At 37.7% G+C, this 19,831-nt stretch overlaps 1 protein-coding gene across 1 annotated transcript; it reads right to left on the reverse strand.

The window, feature by feature from the left end:
- Window positions 1-4,545: 4,545 nt before the first annotated feature.
- LOC145774733 (uncharacterized) lies at window positions 4,546-16,800 on the reverse strand. The gene is made up of 10 exons (XM_082586030.1): window positions 16,697-16,800; window positions 15,340-15,456; window positions 12,964-13,106; window positions 11,912-12,126; window positions 10,755-10,880; window positions 9,774-9,868; window positions 8,123-8,258; window positions 7,449-7,552; window positions 5,887-6,482; window positions 4,546-5,410 (listed from the first exon to the last, which is right to left on the reverse strand). Exons 1-10 carry the CDS (start codon window positions 16,745-16,747, stop codon window positions 4,915-4,917), a joined length of 2,079 nt encoding a protein of 692 aa, XP_082442156.1. The 5' UTR covers window positions 16,748-16,800; the 3' UTR covers window positions 4,546-4,914.
- Between the last annotated feature and the right edge of the window lie 3,031 nt (window positions 16,801-19,831).

Below are 19,831 nucleotides of genomic sequence, written 5' to 3' on the forward strand. Positions count from 1 at the left end.
GATTTTCGGTCTATTTTCTCCTGATGAACAGAGATCAGGTGATCAAAATAAGAAGTTTTTCTGTATTTTTCCATCTTAGAAGCTGCTATTGCGTAATAATAGTCCTTGTTCGTTTTGCAAGAGATAAAATGGTAATTTGAAGGTATTACTATCATAAGTCAATGTAACCATTCTTCGTCGTATGAGCTTTCTTCCGGACTATATGTTTGGGCATGAGGTCATCAGCCACTCGACAGTCTCATCATCCAGGGCCTTCAGTCCAAGCGTTCCATGTGGTGGTTGATGGATTGGGTAGTCATGGTCTACTGTCTGGTCTGTGGCACCACACTCGCATGTAACCATTGAGGAAGAGGTATGCTGCTCACCTGCTTTAGATTAAGTGTCATTATGGCATTAAGGTCAGGTAGGCTATTAGTAAGTCGATGCAAAATTTCAAGGAATTGGAGAGAAATGTGCTTCCCCTTAATTCAGATATAGTCAGTCAGTATTTTTACTTGAGGAAGAAAGTAGCCGAAGCTAATCCTAAGTTTTTGAAGAAAATACCCCATTTGAAAGATGGAGTTGGCCTATTGAACAAAGCTGGTCTTCCAGTGCTTAGCAAACAGAGAAACCTAGCACTTCTGGCATACAATCTGCCAAAGCATCGGCACTACTATGTTTGAAACAGAGAAAAAAAATGAAGTAGTTAGATGTCTACACAGTAGCGACTCTGATGGTGACATGAATTGAGAAGATGATAAGGAATAAAAGCTTCTGAAACCAGCTGTTGGGGAAAAGTGTTCAAGAAAGTACATTCTTTTTCAATAAATGATAGAAGTTGTGTACTTGCTGATCGTAGCATGACTTCGGTACGCCAGCAGTCAGATCTTATGAGGTCGGTTCTTGGAAAAGATCAAGTGGCTGCAATGCTGCATCACCTTCGACAGTATACCGCCAACGACAAAAAAAGAGAGAAAAATCTCTGATGAGAAGTGAGAACCTTCTCAACTCAGCTTCTGCCATGCAGTTATGTTGTCGATAAAATAGATCGATACGTTTTTTTGCGCCAACTTGTTGATGATAATGGCATGAAGCACGAAAGTGTGCTTGTTGTTAAATCTTTTCCCAAAAGTGTGTCGGTCACTGCAGAACTGATTTTTGGCACCATCATCCAGGAGGCTTGCAGAGTTCACCTATCCCAAGTATATTCAGTAATGGCTGATACGACTGCTCTCAACACCGGGAAAAAGTCCGGAGTCAATACTTGACTGGTCAATTATTTTGATGATGAAGTTGGTCATGATATTCATACCCTTTAATGCATGTTACACATAAACGAAATATATCTTTCCCATGTCATTTCTTTTATGGACGGCGCCAAGTAGGCTAGAGTCCCGGAGCAATGCAAGACTGGGCTTTGCTTATAACCAGATAGCAAGACTAGACTAGTCCAGTACTGAAACCTTAACACCAACTATTATTACGCAATAACAGCTTCCAAGAGTAGAAAAATATAGAATAACTTTCATCTTGATCACCTGATCTCTGTTCATCAGGAGAAAATAGACCGAAAATCAGATTTTTTGAAATAACTTTTTTTCTAAAGCAGATAGACCTTAATATTCTCTACATCAGGTATAGGAAACCGACCCTTCTGCGTATTTTGATACTAATTTTGTCAATCTATGATAAGCGGTTCCGGAGATACGGCCAAATTTCGAGATTTTGAGACTCAAAAATTTCAAACCTCGTGGACCACCTCAATATGACGTTATAATTGAAAAAAATTTGGGGTGTAAACTTTTTTTCCCAAATACCACCAGATGGGACCCCAGGCATTTTGAATTTCAAAAATGGTGAAAAAATGAAACACCCTACTATATAGTATTTTGTGTATTGAACTCTTCTGTGGTGGCCTATTTGGCTTCAAGTCTATATTTCTCTACCCAAACAAAGTAAACTCCATCTCGCAGCTTTATCATTCCTCAAATGTTTTTTCAAAACGTTGCATTGTATTACAAAATCCGTGCCTTTGAATACGATATCAGTCATTATACATCAAAGTGACGTAACAATGTGGTTACAGGGGCTGTTCGAATATCGCATAACCCATTTCTTGCTTTCCCCCATTATGACGTTGCTTACTCAGCTAGTCAATCTATACCTCAACATCTTTTTCACGTTTAACGTCTTGTAGACGCTGAATTAATGTAAAAATGATTGAGCCAGCTGGGGTAATAGAATACGAGCAAGTTACCAATGGCACATATGATATTTCAACAGCTCCTTGGTACATAGCAGCAATAGTTGAATTAGTGAAGTTTCTACCATACACTAGTAACAAAACGTTATTTGACGTAAGATTTAGATACGTGTATAACACAATAGAGTTTTCCGTAAGCGTGAAAGAAAAGTGAAAATAATAAAATCTGAACATTTCAAGGCGCGAAATTCACACACAAAAAAGTATTGGCAAAACTAGATTTAAATAACAATTTCTGAGGCCGTATGAAACGAAATTTTGTTTACATAAAAACTCGTAGTTACTCCCAATTCAAAATGTAGTTGTTGGTAAAGAAGTTCGTTTTGTTCTGCAATAATTGGTTCGGACACTCTTTGAAATTGTTTTAATAACCAACAAGGTCGCTTTAGTATTTTCTTTCACCCTTCATGTAGTCTACGTGTAACGCCAAATTGACGGTTTGGACACCCCCCCAGCCGAGTGATAAAATTACTTCTAAGTGAGTCCAACTTGAACCAAGTGAAGTTAATTTGAAAAAAAGTTTTTTTGTTGCTTGCATTTACTGGTTGAAGAGCACTGGGTCATCGAACTACTTAAGTCACATTTTGTGGATATTGAGTATGACCAAAAAATAAAAATGCGTTGTATGAGGGTCAATGCCTGCCCCATGCAAACTTTCATTTAAAAAGGGGCTTAATTTTTCTACAACACACGCTGGTGTTTGCATAGAAATAAAAGATTAAAGAACTTTAACTTGTTTTATCTCAAAAGTTGTAATTTGGACTAAAGTAGTCAGAGGCGCCGGAACGATTTTTGACTGGGGGGGCAAGATTACGAAAAAAGGGCACTTTTGTTTACTAAAAGGCCAATTTTTTTCAAGTTTTAAGATAAGATATAGCGACCAATGCTAATCTATCAGCTCACTATGTATTGAGTAATGATAGCCTACAAGTGTCCGGTATACAAAGAAGGGCATCATGCTATGTTATAATGATGTAACCTACTGTCAAGCCTCAAAGCAGCCTTCGGCCATGGCCGCTAAGTAGTGCTTGAATGACCGCCGGTGCTACCTCCTCAATCGGCCAAGTTTGGCCGCCGGTCTCTTCTGGCCAATTGTTTAATTTCGCAATAGAATGTTCCATGTGGTGAAGGATGAATTTAAAAAAGTCGGACTGAAGGAGGAAGATGCAAGGGACAGGGTGAAATGGAGAAAAGGGATTAAAACAATTGCTGCGCGGAAACAATCGGCCACCCCCACTAGTGGGGAACAAACCGACGATGGATTATGATGATGATGAATAGAATGATCGTGGATTAACTGTCGAAAATATATAGTATCAAAGAGTGACGCAAAATTAGATCAGCGCGTCATAATCGCCATTGTTGCATTGTGCGAGAATATTTGTTATTGATGGAATATATCCAGCTGCGATCACCAGCGCTGTAAGTCTTGTTTGTAATTCCCGACGTTTATTTTAACAAAGTGTTAATCCGAAGTGCAAATTTACATCGGCTGGCAATATTGTCGTTTTTATGTCGATTCGATGTTGTCGGACATTGAATCGTTGTTAAAAAGAAGAACTAGGTTAGTTGACATCCGAGGGGAAAACATTTTTTATCATATTTTGCAAAAATTATGTTTTTTTAGTAATGTCCTTCACATCATTGAAATACTTATTTTATTACCTTGCCGTCATCGCCAACACATGTCGAACGCTGTTTTTCGTTGCTAAACAGAATTCTAGGGGAGTGGCGAACTTCTTTAAAATCAGTCACATTGGAGACACTTGTGCGAGTGTCGTTAGATGGTCCCTCACTACTGGATTACAATCCCGATAAAGCAGTTACTGCGCGGTGCAACGATTCTATTGTAGGACGTCGCCCAGGCCCAGACTTCAACAACGCTAAGTGATCATTTTAGCATTGTTGCAAGTTTAATTTTATTCACTTGTGCTATCGTTGTTTTTATTTTGTATTTTGACCTCCAAGCACGCAGATTTGGCCGCCGAGAAAGAGCTCCCGGTAGGCCACGATGGCTGCCGAAAAAAAAACAAGTATTAAGGCCTGTACTGTGTTGCAAAATTTTGTGCCGTATATAGCCTACTGTATTATTTTGAGGCAAAAATGAAAGATTATAATTAGGCTAAAAGCGAATATCAGAAATTGTTATATTGCAAAATGTGCAGTAGCTTACATGACTTTAAAAGGGCACCATTGCCCCCCCCCCTGCCCCTCCATCTGCATAAAAATTGAGGGCAGGGGTGCATCCACCCCCCCTGCCCCCCCCGCTTCCGGCGCCCCTGAAAGTAGTTCTTCCACTCCGGTCCTCAATTGCAAAATATTTGCTTTTACGTTTAGCCTACTTCCTACATGTTCACGAACGATTTATTGCTTCCAGGGTAAATAAATCTACTTCATTTGTTGAAGTCATTTTTAGTGACTTTGCAAATTGCTTTGTGTTAAGAAATGGCAGAGCGACAGTAAAACATAAAGCAAGTTACCCACCCCGCGCGATGGTTGCTAAAATGGCAAACCTGTTAGTTAATTATTGTCCTTTCGATATCGATACAACGTCAGCAGACATTGATTCAACGTCAGCAAATCAATTTTGCTAGCAGGAGATAGTTAAATATCTTTTTAAGATGAAGCATAAATAAAAAGGCATTGAAATTTTTGCTGAAACAGCATTTTCATCACACCATATCCAGAATCTCTTGTTCAAGTTTTTTGCGCTCGGAAGGGCTCATGGTTAAAGAGCTTCCAGATGATGAGGAACGATTAAGACTTTTATCGCTCTCCCTAATTTCGCTTTGTCTTCTGCTGCTCCTTGACGAAGTTGGGATCTTTGAGTTCCGGGATGCAGCTGAAATAGGTCTTCCGTTTTTAGTTTCCTTAGCTGATATCGCTGGCGAGAATGACACAATAGTTTTTTGGCGGGATTTAGCGAAGACTCCATTGCTTTTTTGCAAATCGTTAGGTGGCAGCACTGGACTGTTTTCATCAGCAGTTCTGTATCCACTGGTGCAGGATGCAGTGTCAAAAGCGGACATTCGAATCTCCTCATCCACCAACGCAATGTCCGAAGAAGCTCCGGAATTACTGGTGGTCGAAATGCTACTTGAGTCTGTTCTTGGTTTTTTTCGTAACAAATCAGAGCTTTCCCGTTTGGAGAGACCTCTTGTGCTTGGTCTGAAACAAAGAAAACGTGAAGATTTTGTGTAGAAAGAAGCAATCTACATGGCAGTCAGTACAAGGTTATGTACTCACTAGAACACCGACCAATTGTGATTCGCTAACTATGTTTTGTTTTTATTCGACCCCTTACAAATTTAAAATCTTTATCAATTAAAAACCACCGCTGCAGTGCTGCCATGTTTTTATCTGTAATCCGGGACTTCGGTAAAACTTTAAGGTGTTTAATTTGTACGAAAGCGCTTGAAGTTCATATTCCTAGTTTACATTCACTTAATGCCCACCGCCCTCGTTAAAGGAAATTATCATTTCCCAACATCTCTTTCCGACAGCTAGTCAGCTACCAACCGACAACATGTCTAAAAATTGGATAACAACTAAAATAAAATAAAAATACAGAGCGTCCGACAAACGTACATTATTATCTTTACGATAATTTCTTGCAAAAAAACGAAGTAGTTGGTCTTTCTTACCTGCTGCTGTTATCGGTTTGAGGGCGAGATGAAGTTGATGTTATATCACTCCTTCTGGACGTCTTATCTCTCGACGAACTTTCGGTAGATGGAGTGATAGGGTTGGTTAATGAGGATTTACTCTTGGCAATATTTTTAAAATTGTTGACCGTGTTGTGGTTAAATGATGTTGTCCAAAACTCTTCTTTCTCTAAGACATTTTGCAGTCTATCATTGAGATAGCACACGTCTAAATCTTCCTGAGGATTTTCACTACTCTTCTTGGCCCCCCAGGAAATAGAAACATTTTTCCCATTCTTCCTGGACTCCCTTAACCCTATACCACCTCGAATTGTTCTTGTACTAGCTTGCTCATTATTTAAACCGATTTCTTCAATTGTTTTGTCCACTTTTCTCCCGCTCGTGTTTAAATCGCGCTTCAACGAGTCACCACTTTCCAGGTCGGTCAAAGGACGGCTTCGCTGCGTCACTGACGACCTCATTGGTGACGTCACTGGTGTACCAGCATCACAGGCACCGTCTTTGATAAGTGTCTTTATGTCCCACACTTTCACGTTGCCGTCGTACGAGCCGCTAAGTATCGTATCATGATGAGGCTGCGGAATACAAGAAGATAACATAAAGACATAAGCTAAATAGGCTACTTAGTTCAGCAGATAGCCCTAAGGGGTGCAGGCATTTCTCTTTTCTGTAGAGCACCCACACTGTTCATAATCATGAGAAATCAAGGGCTATAGTCGAAGAAGTGCCACTCCGCAATCGACTGCATGCCTTTAAGTGTGTGTTCATTAGCGGTGTCGAATCGGCACCCTATCGAACCAGGGCACTCATCACTCGGCTATGCAGCCGGCAGATACAGCTTGCCGTAGCCATTGAACTGGAATGTATCTCATAAACTGAGACAACGTAGTTGTTTAAACGCAGTAATAGTGTTTGTTATCATTTTGTTTCTTGCAAATGATCTTGATATATTTGATCGCGTAGCCATTCTGCGATTTCAAACTGGAATCAAATGTATTGTATTTGCAACAATGCTTTCATTTCTATGTAATCTTTGATTAAATTTTACAGATAACTCAAAAGGTCTGCTGCACAATCAACACTTCCATTTCACAATAACACTGATATTGTTTGAGAATTATTAAAATAAAGTTCAACCAGCCTCATGTTTAAAAATAATATATATTTCGCTACATAATGAGCATCTTCAGTTCTGCAAACAAACAAACAAATTACTGCAATGACTGCTGCATAAAGGGAAACTATGCTGTAAGCCTCTATAATCAAAATTAAAATGATGAGCAAAATTTCTTCAATATTTACACATTAAGAAAATTGTTTACGTCATGGGATATAAAAACCAATGTTTAAAGTGAAGAATAAAAACCAAGAATGGATTTGGCAAATCTTCTCTCGTCGGTAAATGGCAGTTCACTTTAAGAGCTATCAATAGGTAAAGTAAAGTGGTATCAAGAAATGCAAACACTGATATTGGAAATATTTCTTCTGTTCATCATAATAAACCACTGTCACGTGCAACAATTATTAATGACGTCACTTACAATAAGTGAATTAACTTGGTACTTGTGGCCTTTCAGCGTCAGCTTCAGAGAGCCAGATTTTGAGTCAAAGGCACGAATGGCACCATCTCCTGCTCCAGTAAACACTGTTGACAAATAAAACAATTGTTTCATTGCAAAGTGATTTACAGTTTCCATAGATGATCAATGAATATTGAATAACTGGACTATCATTGTTTAATGTATTTCATACTTTTTAAACTACTTTTCGCAACTAACATTGTTGTTTCTAAAATTGTATTTTTGTTTGAACTTCTTCTGGAATGTTGAAGAGTTTTTGATATTGTCTTCGATTATGACTTTAATAATTCCTTTAAATTCCAGTCTAATCAGTAGGTTTTATTGTTACTGCATTAAACGCAAATGACTGGTTTGGTAGAGGCGGTTGCTGCAGTACATAATGATTTTGTCCTTTATTTTGTGTGACGCATGAAGTCCAACCTAGACCTCTATACGTCTTGCTGTCAGTTGGTTTTCATTACCTAATGATTTGAAATTGGTTTAGTTTAATCTCAAAGGAAAAGGTTGATTGCTACGATTTCCAAAAACTTATGAACTCGTGCAAATAACTTGAACAAACCGGTATAAACCAGATCAAATCGGAAAATGTACTTTGAGACTTCAAACACCTTTAACACATTACACAGAGCACTCACCTATCCCTTGGTGGTATCTCATGTCTGATATCATGTGCTCATGGCTAACGTACTTTCGAGTCGTGTCGCCAAACTCAGCTACCCAGGACTTGGCTGTTCCGTCCAGGCTGGCGCTATACAGTAGTCGATGATGCAACTGAAACAAAACAAAAATTATTTTACCTCGATGTGCAGAGACTGAAATAATAGCTCATAAAACATTCTGGAAATTATGCTAGTTTGATTTTTATACTCGGAATTTTTACTAGTTTATCCTTGTCTATTTCACAAAGTTCCATAGTTTGTCTTGAACCAAGTTTGTGCCGAGTTTGTTTAGTTTCTTTCTTTTCGGTTCCTTATTTTTCATGCAAAATATCTGTTTATGAATTCAAGTTGAGGTACAGAGAGAGTAGCAGCTATTTTACACAGCAGGCCACTTTGAAAGCTTAACTATAAGAACCAACTTACGCAACATTGAGTTTCAAAACATCTTGAGAGAAAGCGTAAATATTGGGCAAACCAACGTTAGATCGATGTCAATAATGAAAAAATGTTATTGATCTTAAAACTATACGGTCCTTAAACACCATTTAGAATAATCATCAGGCTATAGAATTTGTGCGCCCGGAAGTTTGTTTTGGTAACTAGAAGAAAGATATAAAAGTAGCGAGAACAAGGGACTATGCTTGAAAGTCAACTTATAGCTAAAATTTGCAGTAATACAACACAAAGCAACAATGCTTCAACATCAGCATTTAACAATTTTCAAAGTTAGCATCCTTACAAATTTATAAAAAATCGAATTAAAAATTGCATGTCAAGTGACACGTAAGCGTGAAACCAGTATTCGATTGACTAAGAAAGGAAGAGAAAGAAGAAAAAGATGACACAAAACACTGGGAGCAAACGTCCTCGTTTGCAAACTTTAAATTGGATGAAAAGTAATATACAGAACCGTAATTGTCAAAACGTGCTAATTACTCTACTTCACCAAGCTCTCACTAAACGCCATGAAAAATTAACTGGTACACAACGCTAAGTAAACTAATACGTCAATGCAAGAAACAACTGTTTCTAATCTCCACTTATTTTTAGACAGCAAATCCCTCCACTGGTTTACAACCATAGCAGCAATGCTACGTTCTGTGCTTATGTGTCTATAAGTCATAACGTTAAAACTTCATCGATGAACAGAAATTTAAGATAGCATTTGCTTTTAGAATGCAAAAACAAATTGTAATTGCATTAACCTTCACCGGCCAATAGCAAAAGGCCCGCGAGTCTTCGATGGTGGAACTAATAATTTCATTGTTTTAAAAAAATAGATAAAAGCCTCATCTTTACTAAACCATAAAGAATCGTAAATTATATGTTTGTTTCTTGTAATTTTAAAACATTAAATTGTAAATAATGTACTGTAAACATTCTAACATTACAGGATATTTTTCTGTTTTTTTTTGTGTCTGAATTGACAGAACTATCATATCTGTAGAGTGGCAATTGACTAGTAGACCGTATGGTGGCTTGGTCGTTTTGTTGTCTCTCTGTCAGTATGAGAACTTGAGCCACTTTTGCAGTGTAGTGTATATAAAACTTGCATATTTCGACCATGTACTGTTCCTATTTCTGGCAATAAACCATTGACTGATAAATTGATTGAAATTTGAATTACTTGTAAGCACAAGACTGATCCTTCGTGACCTTTAAACACCTTGAGAGGACTTCCTGTCAGTAAGTTCCATTTTCGTATTGTGTTGTCTGTGGAGCCTGGAAAACAAACATGGAGCATTGTGTTGTTTTGATGAGTAGCTTACTTACATAACGTTACGTCACTCTGACGTAGCGTTGCTTTCAATCAACGTCAAAAGTATATCATTTGATTTCACAAATTAATTTTTTTTCAAAAACTATTTTTCATCTTAGCCTACTACCCTTTTGCCTTTGCCTTAGAGAACACACTCAACTATATCAATAATTAAAAATAAACATAAAAAAATCTATTTTTGCAACAATTTAGGGTCTATTTCAATCAACAAAAGCTGTTGTAATATCGCGTTATGGATGTATATGAGGCAACTTTTGTGTGGTGGGTCAAGATTACAACGCCCGACTTAAAATAGTATTTGTTGCTGGGTGCTCAAAACCCCAAATATACATGATCAAGATATTAATAATTCATAAAGACAGAAAATGTTTTAAAATAACGGTGTCTGATGTGTGCGACTTACATAACACAAAAATGTCATTGGTATTTGCGTAGAATGTGCTACCGAACTCTCCAAACTATATCGTGCTTAATGGAAGGTAGGAAGTGGTGTTCACTAACTAATCAGAAAATTAGTCCTTATTTACACTGATTTAACGTTTGCTGACTAGAAGTCATTTAAGGTGTTAAAACACAAAATAGTTCAGACGACATGTTAAAACGGTAAAAAAACACGTCATATCTCTAAAATACAAAAAATGGTTTCGAACGAACAAGAAAAACATCATAACAAGAAAAATATAATTAACACATAAAGTATTCGATAGTTATCCAACGCTTGTAACAACCGAGTCTATCAGGCACCATTATAATGTGCCTTTGGGCAACTCAGACCTCTAGAAACTGGCAACACTTATTCTTCGAGAACTGTAGTTGTTTTTTCCTAACCTGTAAACAGTATCTTGTTTTCTCTATCGATGGTTAAACAGAGAATAGCGCCTTGATGTCCACGAAATGTGCGCAGGGATTTGGCTGACCATATGCTCCATAATTTTGCTGTTTCATCCATTGAACCTGGAATGCAAACAAACAAATAAAAAAAATGAACACAAAACAAATTAAAATGGAATCAATTGTTTTTTTGCATTTCAGGACTGCTCTCCATTCAGCGGCACCTAGTGAATGGAATAATTCCCCGGCAACAAGACTTCAACAATCGGAAGACTTCACTCTGCCAATCTCGGTAACCGGCCTAGCGTCAAAAGCCTCTACAAGTATGCAAAACTACCAGGAATAACCAATCAAGGCTTTGTCAGTCCGAGGATAAAGATTCAAAACCAACCAATCAAACATTTTTTTTTTTCAGCTACTTTAACTTAAACAGAGAAAGCTGCAAGTCAGTTAAAAATAAAAACGAAGATATTTTTTGCCATTATGGATGAAATGCCAGCACCCACAGACATCAAGCGTTCCCACCCAACCGCGCAATCTTAGAGAATGGCATCATCTTACTGCTAGTGTAGTGGTTCGGAAGAGACCTTGGACCACACCATTTTGCAATGTCTACCAAATATACCAAAAGATCTGGGTCTTGGAAGGTTTTTCCAGGGTTCTGCAGTAGCCTCCAAGTACAATCCCGGAGAATCGCCAATAATGAGGTGATAAAAAGCAAAAGAGCAGGATTTACTTAAAGAAAGCGCGGAACTATGTTTCGGCAGTCTAACGTTAGTGTAGCTGACTCGGTGATTGCATTAGTAATTAACTATCATATTTATCTTCTTTTAGCTGTCATATGCATTTTTTACACTGTATGTTGTTTCAACAGGTACAATGTCAATGGTTTAGTTGTTCATTTCATTCATAAAAGATGTTGCAAGAAAATTTTATGATCGTAAACAATGGCGCATTGCATCTACCCTTCACAACGAAGCAAGAACATGGTGATGATGATTTTTCAGCAGGGCTTGAACATCACCCTAAATTATCAGAATCATACATTTGTTTGTAATGACGCTTTTTTCATGATTATTGTTATTATCATACTACATTTAGGAACATTTTTCTTGAGACTGAAACAGACTTAATCGTCTCTCCCCAGCACTCACCAGTAACTATGGAGTCTTTATTCTTCTCAATATTATTTCCTCCTCCTGGATCATGATCGGATCCTTTCACATACTCCAAAGGAAGCACGCTCTTCCCATGTCCTCGGAACACCCGGGAAGCTACTCCACTGCGTAAATCCCAACACACGGTTGTACTGTCGTAGGATGAAGAGAAGAGATAAGAACCAAAGAGCAGCATCCGGTTAATCACTCCGCTGGAGGAAAAGATACATTTATGAATATCAATATTTATATTTAAACATTGAGGAAGCAGGTAGCAGATGTTGGGAGAAAACGTGCAAAATTCATCACAGCAGAGCCAATGCAACAAAATAAGAAATCGAACTATCAAAGTTAATCGCAACATCTTTTTTTGCAGAATTATCGGGCGAATACTTATTCAAATAAAATCTGTTATAATATATTCTATTTAAAAATAACACAATTGATGATTGTGAAAGCAAAAAACAAACAAGGCAGCGCTTTACATGTCGCCAGATGTGTTACCTAATATTCATTAACTATCTTTTTTTGTGCAAAATTGAAAAAGCTATTATTGCAACAAGATCGATTTTTCCATAATAAAAGATTAGAAGGTTGCGTGGAGACCGGCATATACCTTATGCATCAGTAAATACATATGCAAAAATGGTGCCTAATGTAATGTTAGAGCATAAGCAAAGTGACTCAAAACATAGCCCATCAATAAGCTGCACAAGTCCAAAGCCTATTTCATATTGACGAAATTGCCAAGAGCCTTATTCAAACAGAATAAATGAAAATGTGCAAAACATAGTAGGCCTACATATAAATTTTTTTGGTCCAACCTTGGCTACCTACAATTACAGCCTTATTTGTCTCCTTATTTGCCTCATTTGGTGGACTTGTGCAGATTTTGCCTAGTGTTGAATAAACAAAAATTATATCTTCTCTTTTTTCACTCTGTTTTAAACCTTTTACAACATCAAAATACTAAGTTCCAGGTAGATGGTCACTTTTTATCAAAATTATAATTTAAGATTGGCTTCATAGATAACCAACAGAATGTCCACCTGTGCTTCCTTAGTTTTAAAATGCAATTTCCTGTAGAGATATTCCATTTAAGTATGGTCTTATCAAAACTTCCCGTCAAAGCGTATTCTCCTTGCCACAACTTGCAGCTACTTACATAACCTCCATGCCCTTCCAGAATAACCTGGAAAATACGAATATACATCTTTTGCACTGCAATATACAGTAGACAACAAACTATATTGATTTATCACATAAAAGGTTTCCAACCTAGTTATCGGCCCTATTAAAGCTTTTATAAATATATGGCGTTTTATTTATAAGACGTGCAGAATTGCTTCAAAATATTTGACATATTCTTTATAGCATGTCCTTAGTTTAGCATTGGGTTAGCTCACATAGATTAAAAGAAGACTGAGGATTTAAATTGCCACATGCTCAATGAAGCGTTTGTTCAACATTGTAAAACTAATTCTTCCATAAAAAAAAACAAAAAACGGTACCAAGTTAGATAATAATAATTGCAATATACTTATGAGATCTATTCTTATTGGTGAAGCATTTGTGAATATCCATGCCAGCAATTTTGTCCTTTGTTACAATGTTTCAACGTCGTCAGTAGTTGAAACAATGTAAAATGACTGATTTGTTGGTTGGTTAATAAAGTAGCTGCGGATGTTTTTTAACCTCAGTTCGGCTTCTCGGTGTAAAGAAGAATTAAAAGTTATACAAGAATCCACAAACCATGAAGTTGGCGTGTTGCTTCTTGCTGGCGTGTTTGGCAAAGTGTTGCAGAATAAGTAAAACTTTGATTTGGAAAGCTCATTGGTGGAAACACGGTATCTGCAGCTACTCTTACCATACACCTACAACTACTTAGCACTTCAACAGGTGCATTACAATAATCATTACAAAATCATTTTTTATTGAAACTTAAATTCTACTAAAATGCTAAATGGTATTGAAATCATTCAAAGCTCAGCTGAGTAAATTTGTCCACAAAGATTTTAACTCTCTTGTTTTTTCACTCTCGTGATAAACAACAAAGTTTTGACAACACTTGCGTATATTTATCGTAAAAAAACGTTCCATCATTGCTAAAGTACACACTTCTTTCCATCTGTTTATCATCTTTGAAGTCCATCTATAAACTCTAGGTTTCAACAGCTATTGTTATAATCGTTAAGCTAACCAATACTCCTTTCATTTAAATAAACAAGAAAAACAAAGACCTTGCCAGAACCACTACTCTGATATTAATTCAACGTCAATAGATGTTTTATATCTATAATATTGTAAGTTTAGTATTGGAGAAATGAAGATAGAAGATAACCAGCGGATTATAAAATTGTAAACCAAAGCTAATTTTGCCAGAAACAGTTTGCGCGCAAGTTTAATATGATTCTATTTGAATAAGGACATTCTGATGTTTTTAGTGACTAGTACCTATATTTGATGTAAGTGTTATTGTGTGTTATAATAGATTGACAGTAACATGTTGGTAATATTTATAATGATAACAAGATATTGACACAATTTTTTCGGAGGCATGTCTGAAACTAAATTGCCATGTTCGACCAAATTCTGAGGTTGAAAGTTGGATTTGTTACAAATCTGAAACAATTTCAATGCAACAGTTAACCACTGAAAATTAGAACACAATCTCTCTGTATTTTGTGTCATGCGAGATCGTAACATCTTGTTAAGCTTAATCAACTACACGGCTGGTCACTGTGTAAGAAGCATTCAGTGAAAATACTACTGCTTTTCAATTCTAGTGCATTGTTGGCGCTAATAAAGTATGATTTGATGGGTAAAGAGATAAAAAATAAAGTGTCTTTTTTACATTGGCGAATATTGATGTACAGTAATTGCACCTCAGGTACAAGCCCAAATTATTCAAAAGGGCTCAGTGCTTTACTTTCTTTGCAGCCATGCGTTGCGCAAAAAAACATTTTGCGGAAACTAGGAAACAATCTCACGGAAAAAATTAAAACAAGATAGGGCTTTGTGTTTGCAAACTTAACTCATTCAGCTCATCAGTCAAGGGATGACTGATATTTATAATAGACTTTTAAATCGGTAAATATAGTTTCATCGAAGCTAAATTTAGCACTGTCACTAACTATGGGCATAGAAAATACTTTTTAAAACTAAAAAAAAAACGTTCCAGTGAAAGAAAACTGTCATTGGTCACCAATCAGTGTGACAATACGACATTGGATTTTGGTGATCATTCTTAAAGAAGTAAAAATAATTTTAGATCTCGGTCACGTTCAATTGCATTCATGCCAACTTAAGCGTTGAGAAGCCCATTTAAGTTGACTCAGCAAGCAGGCACTCATGTGTGCATTGCTTCAAAGTCTGACTGTTGATTCAATAGAATAGTGTATGCTTTCACTTGCAGACACGTTTACCTTGCATTCATAGCTTGTGATGTCCCATACCCGAGCCGTCCGGTCGTCAGAGCCAGTCAATAACTGATCGTCGACTAAATCCATGCAGTTTATTCCACCTTTGTGACCGTCTAAGGTCTAAAAACAAACTTGATTTTTACGTCAAACCGTCAAATCTTTTTGTATTTTACTTCAAACAACTTAGCCTACATAATATAAACATCAGCGTGTTCGCTCAAACAGCATATATTAGACTTGAATCTCTTCGGAAATCTTATTTTATCTTTGTGAATTACAGACAGTGCTGCGTAGCTACGTTATGTATACTTTTGTGGAAATACCAGACGCCAAGATATAACGTGGCATGCAGCATTCTCCACAGAAAAATTATAAAACTACTATCAACTGGTTATCTGAAACTGCAATGTATGTACACGAAGAATACATCGATACATCAAATGACACATATTATTATGCTTTATTTCACTGAAAACCCAAATCCGAACTTCCATTTTTTTTAAATAAGATACTGAAGAAGTCCTTTGCAGTGGCGAAAGCTTTATCAATAAATTATATACACGTTTCCAAACCTAACTGATTTTGCTTACTTATCCAGATTAGAATCTACAACAGATTATGCTGTGGGCTTGAAAGCTATCCAAATGATTCTTTCTCGGCGCTTAGGAAGTGTCAGGCTCACGAAATTAGTCATTAATTTTTTGCAGTGGTTACAATAATTGTAACTTGTCCTCAAATCAAACTGTTGAAACCATGGCCACCTAAAGATACGGCCTGATTTGTCACATTTTGTAGAAATTTGCAGATTTTTCTAACTTTGGGCGAATGTTTAAATAAATTTTTCTAAAAATTATATTTTTACGCTTTCTTTACTGTTTTCCCCAGATGACACAATAGGTTCTAACATCCTCACATGTTGAAAAACAAAGAAAATTTGATTTCGAAGATTTTAGTCAGACTGTTAATTTTTCAATAACAGTCTGATTCGTGTTTTTCAACCTACTTTTTCTCATTTGCTATTGCTTCCCCAAGGCAACAAAAAGCGCTTATATCATAAGGAAACAACAAAAAGTAAAAAAATCTCAGAAAATGTCAGTCAAACACTAGCAGTAGCTGTAATCAAAATCTGCAAAATGTGACAAATCAGGCCGCATCTCCAGATGGCCAACTGGCCATGTTGAAACCCATGCAAATGTTTTTCTGCCTGTCACCCTTTGCCTCGCTACCAGTTAACAACAAACTTGTCATCGTGAAATCAACCAATGTTTTCCAACTAATTATAATCTAACAAAATTAAAGCTTTTAACCGTCTTTTGCCACCACCACTGTAAAATGCAAACATTTCAAGGCACAGCCTTACCTTGAGCAATGATTTCTTTTCTTCTGAATTCCTAGAAGCGCCTGTCCCCATGCCGTGGTATTTTAAATACAGTTTTTAATAACTGAGGATTGAGACAGTTCTCACATTATGCCAAAAAGTCTATCATCAAGTCTCTGGGCTACATACAGAAGAGTTCAGTGATTGAAGATAAGACAAAGCCTAGACTTCTCGAGATGATTTTAGAACTAAACAACGTCAAACGGAACGTTTATTTTTTCTGTGTACAAAAGAAAAAAGGCGCCAGTCTACGCTGATCTGATCAACGCCAGTTTGGGCATTTGCTGTCGCTCAAGATAGCTGAATTTATCTTCCAGAGATCGTGAGATCTAAAAATGCAGCAGGCAATGAGTGAGAATGCAGCAGGTCTGCTTTAATTATAGGGAAGGAAAAATCACCGACGTTTCATAAGTTAATTGCTCTCAGTGAACACATATTCAGTGAACACACAACACAGTGAACAACACAGTGAAACACAGTCAACACAGTGAACAACAGTGAACAACACATCAGTGAACACACAAAATTCGCTAGCAAAAGCTGTACTCGCACCGTTCCAACGCCTAGCAACGTTGAAACAAAAAAAAGCAGCTCTTCTTTGTTGGGAAAGATCTGTCAGTAGTTGACCAATCGTTGGCCGTTCATTTGTCAATCTTTTAGACACAAAACAGGCTCCGCGCTTTCTGCAGCAACAATTCGCACTGAAAGAACTGATTGCACACAGTACACAACGACGCTAAGACTTGGAGTAAACATTTAGAAAACAACATTATTTATTTGTATTTAGAAAACTGCATTATTTCCTTGTTTCCTGTGGTCTAGTCGTTGTTGTGGTATGACGTCTTTTTGTGACGTTAGTTGACGTTTATTTTGCAACGTTTATTTTCTAAAGATAAAACTGCATAACATTTTATCTTTTCAAGTACAGTATAGCAACTATAATATAGTATTGTTTAAGTATAGTAACTACCTAGTAGCGTTGACAGAGGGTCCGGAAGTATTTTGGATCCTTACCCGAGATACTTTTTGGGGGGCCGGAACTTTTCAAAGCGGACTAAAAAATAAACACTGAACGAACACTATTTTACTATAAGGCGTTTGCATGAAACTTTTTCCTAGTTTAGAGACATGACTGCTTTTAGTGAGAAAACTAACTCCTTTCTGGATGGTGTTATTAACATGCATCCTTTCGTACGATTGGACTGTTCAGGTTTTAAAACAATTCTCGGCATAACCCTGGACAGGTCACTCACGTACTGCCGAAACCTGGAGTCACTGCGTAAAAAAACTATCTACACGCGTCGCACTTTTGAGGCGATTGGCGGGTTCCGGCTGGAAAGCTGGTGCCAAAACACCTCGTACAGCCACCCTAGCCCTTGTTCATTCCACCGCTGAGTATTGCGCACCAGTCTGGTGCCGTGGTTCTCACACACACCATGTTGATACCGCCTTCAACGATGCGCTGCGTACTGTCACTGGATGCCTGCGTCCCACTCTAACGGACTACCTACCCATCCTAGCAGGCACCCAACCTACTGAGCTACGTCGTAAAGGAGCCACGATTTCTCTCGCTCGCCGCGCTCTGAACCCCGACCATCCCCTCCATGCAACATTCCAGCAATCACCACCTATAAATCAGCGGCTGAAATCAAGACGCCCCTTAGTGCCTGCCGTACAACAACTACTTAAGGACGCAGAAGAACTTGGGTTAAGTGCGAAACACTGGACGAACCACATGTGGAACACGGAGTGGCAAAACCACACCTCCACGCTCCGTGACTTCATACCCAACGCCGATCCTCGTCCACCGGGGACATCCCTCGCAAGGCTTGCGTTGGTCAGGCTTAACCGCCTGCGAACTGGCGTCGGCCGCTTTCGTTCGAACATGCACAAGTGGGGCCTGGCTTCTTCATCAGAATGGGAGTGTGGCGCCACAGAACAGACCGCAGACATGTCATCCACCACTGCCTAACCAACCAGCCTCCACACGGTGCGCATGAACTGAGGGTTCTAGACGACGAGACTGCTGAGTGGCTGATGACTTCCTGCCCTTCAATCTAGACTGGAAAGACCTGCTCAGTGCTCATTCGCCGATGACAACGAAAACAATTCTTCTCATTTTGATAATATTCATTATGACTGCTGAAAATATTTTGAATTTGTCTCTCAAGATTTTCATGCACATTGACAGGGTGGTATCTATAACCTAATTATATAACAAACAGTAAGTACATATTTGTTTTGATTGCGTCCAGCCAAACAAATCCATACGAATACTTCCTGTGGATTTCAGATAACCAATCAATAACTCAAATAAAGCTACAGTAGGTCACCGTTAGTGGTTTAGTATGCCAAAGGCCAATCCCACAACATTATGCAATCAGGAAAATTTAAAAAATTCCTCTTTGTGATGGAACCCTCCCCTTGAATTTGATTGCCAAGTTGTAGGTAAGGCCTGTGGGCTGTCGTCCGGCCTTTCTCGCGGATCTTGTTGATGCATCCATTTTGACTATTTTTCAGTGATAAACTATCGCCAGAACTCTGACAAATATGATAGAAAGAAAGTACAAAAAAATAATCTAAACGCGGTTTCTTTATTAACTTTACCAATTTGACAAGATGAAGTTAGCAAATGCGTCTCTCAAATCAAACTTGGAATTCAACGTTTTTTTTTAATTATTACCATCTTTTTTCAATCAGTTTCATCTTTCATTTAGAAAACATCGACTGTGCCGGCTACATTTTCTACCAATTTACCTTTCTGATGTGAACTGTGAAGTCAGTTTTTGCTTTCCAAACAATATCGCTTGGATAATGTCAAGGGACGTCTAATTCTTTGTTAGTAAAACCAGTAGGTTGCATCATTTGTGGTTGATGAAGTTCATCAAATTGATTTTTTTTTTTGTCAATTAAAATACAAGACTGTGCCATAATGATAATCTACCCTGCATTCTGTGCTGGGTTGCAATATCTACGTTCAACGTTTTTTTTAGTTTCTAAGATTCTACTCAATACACAAACACTACAAAACAAGCTTGAACAGCCTGAGCTGCACATGACTTTTGTATCTTAATAAATAAAATACTCAAATTAGAGCAAATGAAAAGAAGCACTGAG

The sequence above is a fragment of the Aplidium turbinatum genome, chromosome 7 (assembly GCF_918807975.1).
Source record: "Aplidium turbinatum chromosome 7, kaAplTurb1.1, whole genome shotgun sequence".
Classification (NCBI taxonomy): Eukaryota; Metazoa; Chordata; class Ascidiacea; order Aplousobranchia; family Polyclinidae; genus Aplidium; species Aplidium turbinatum.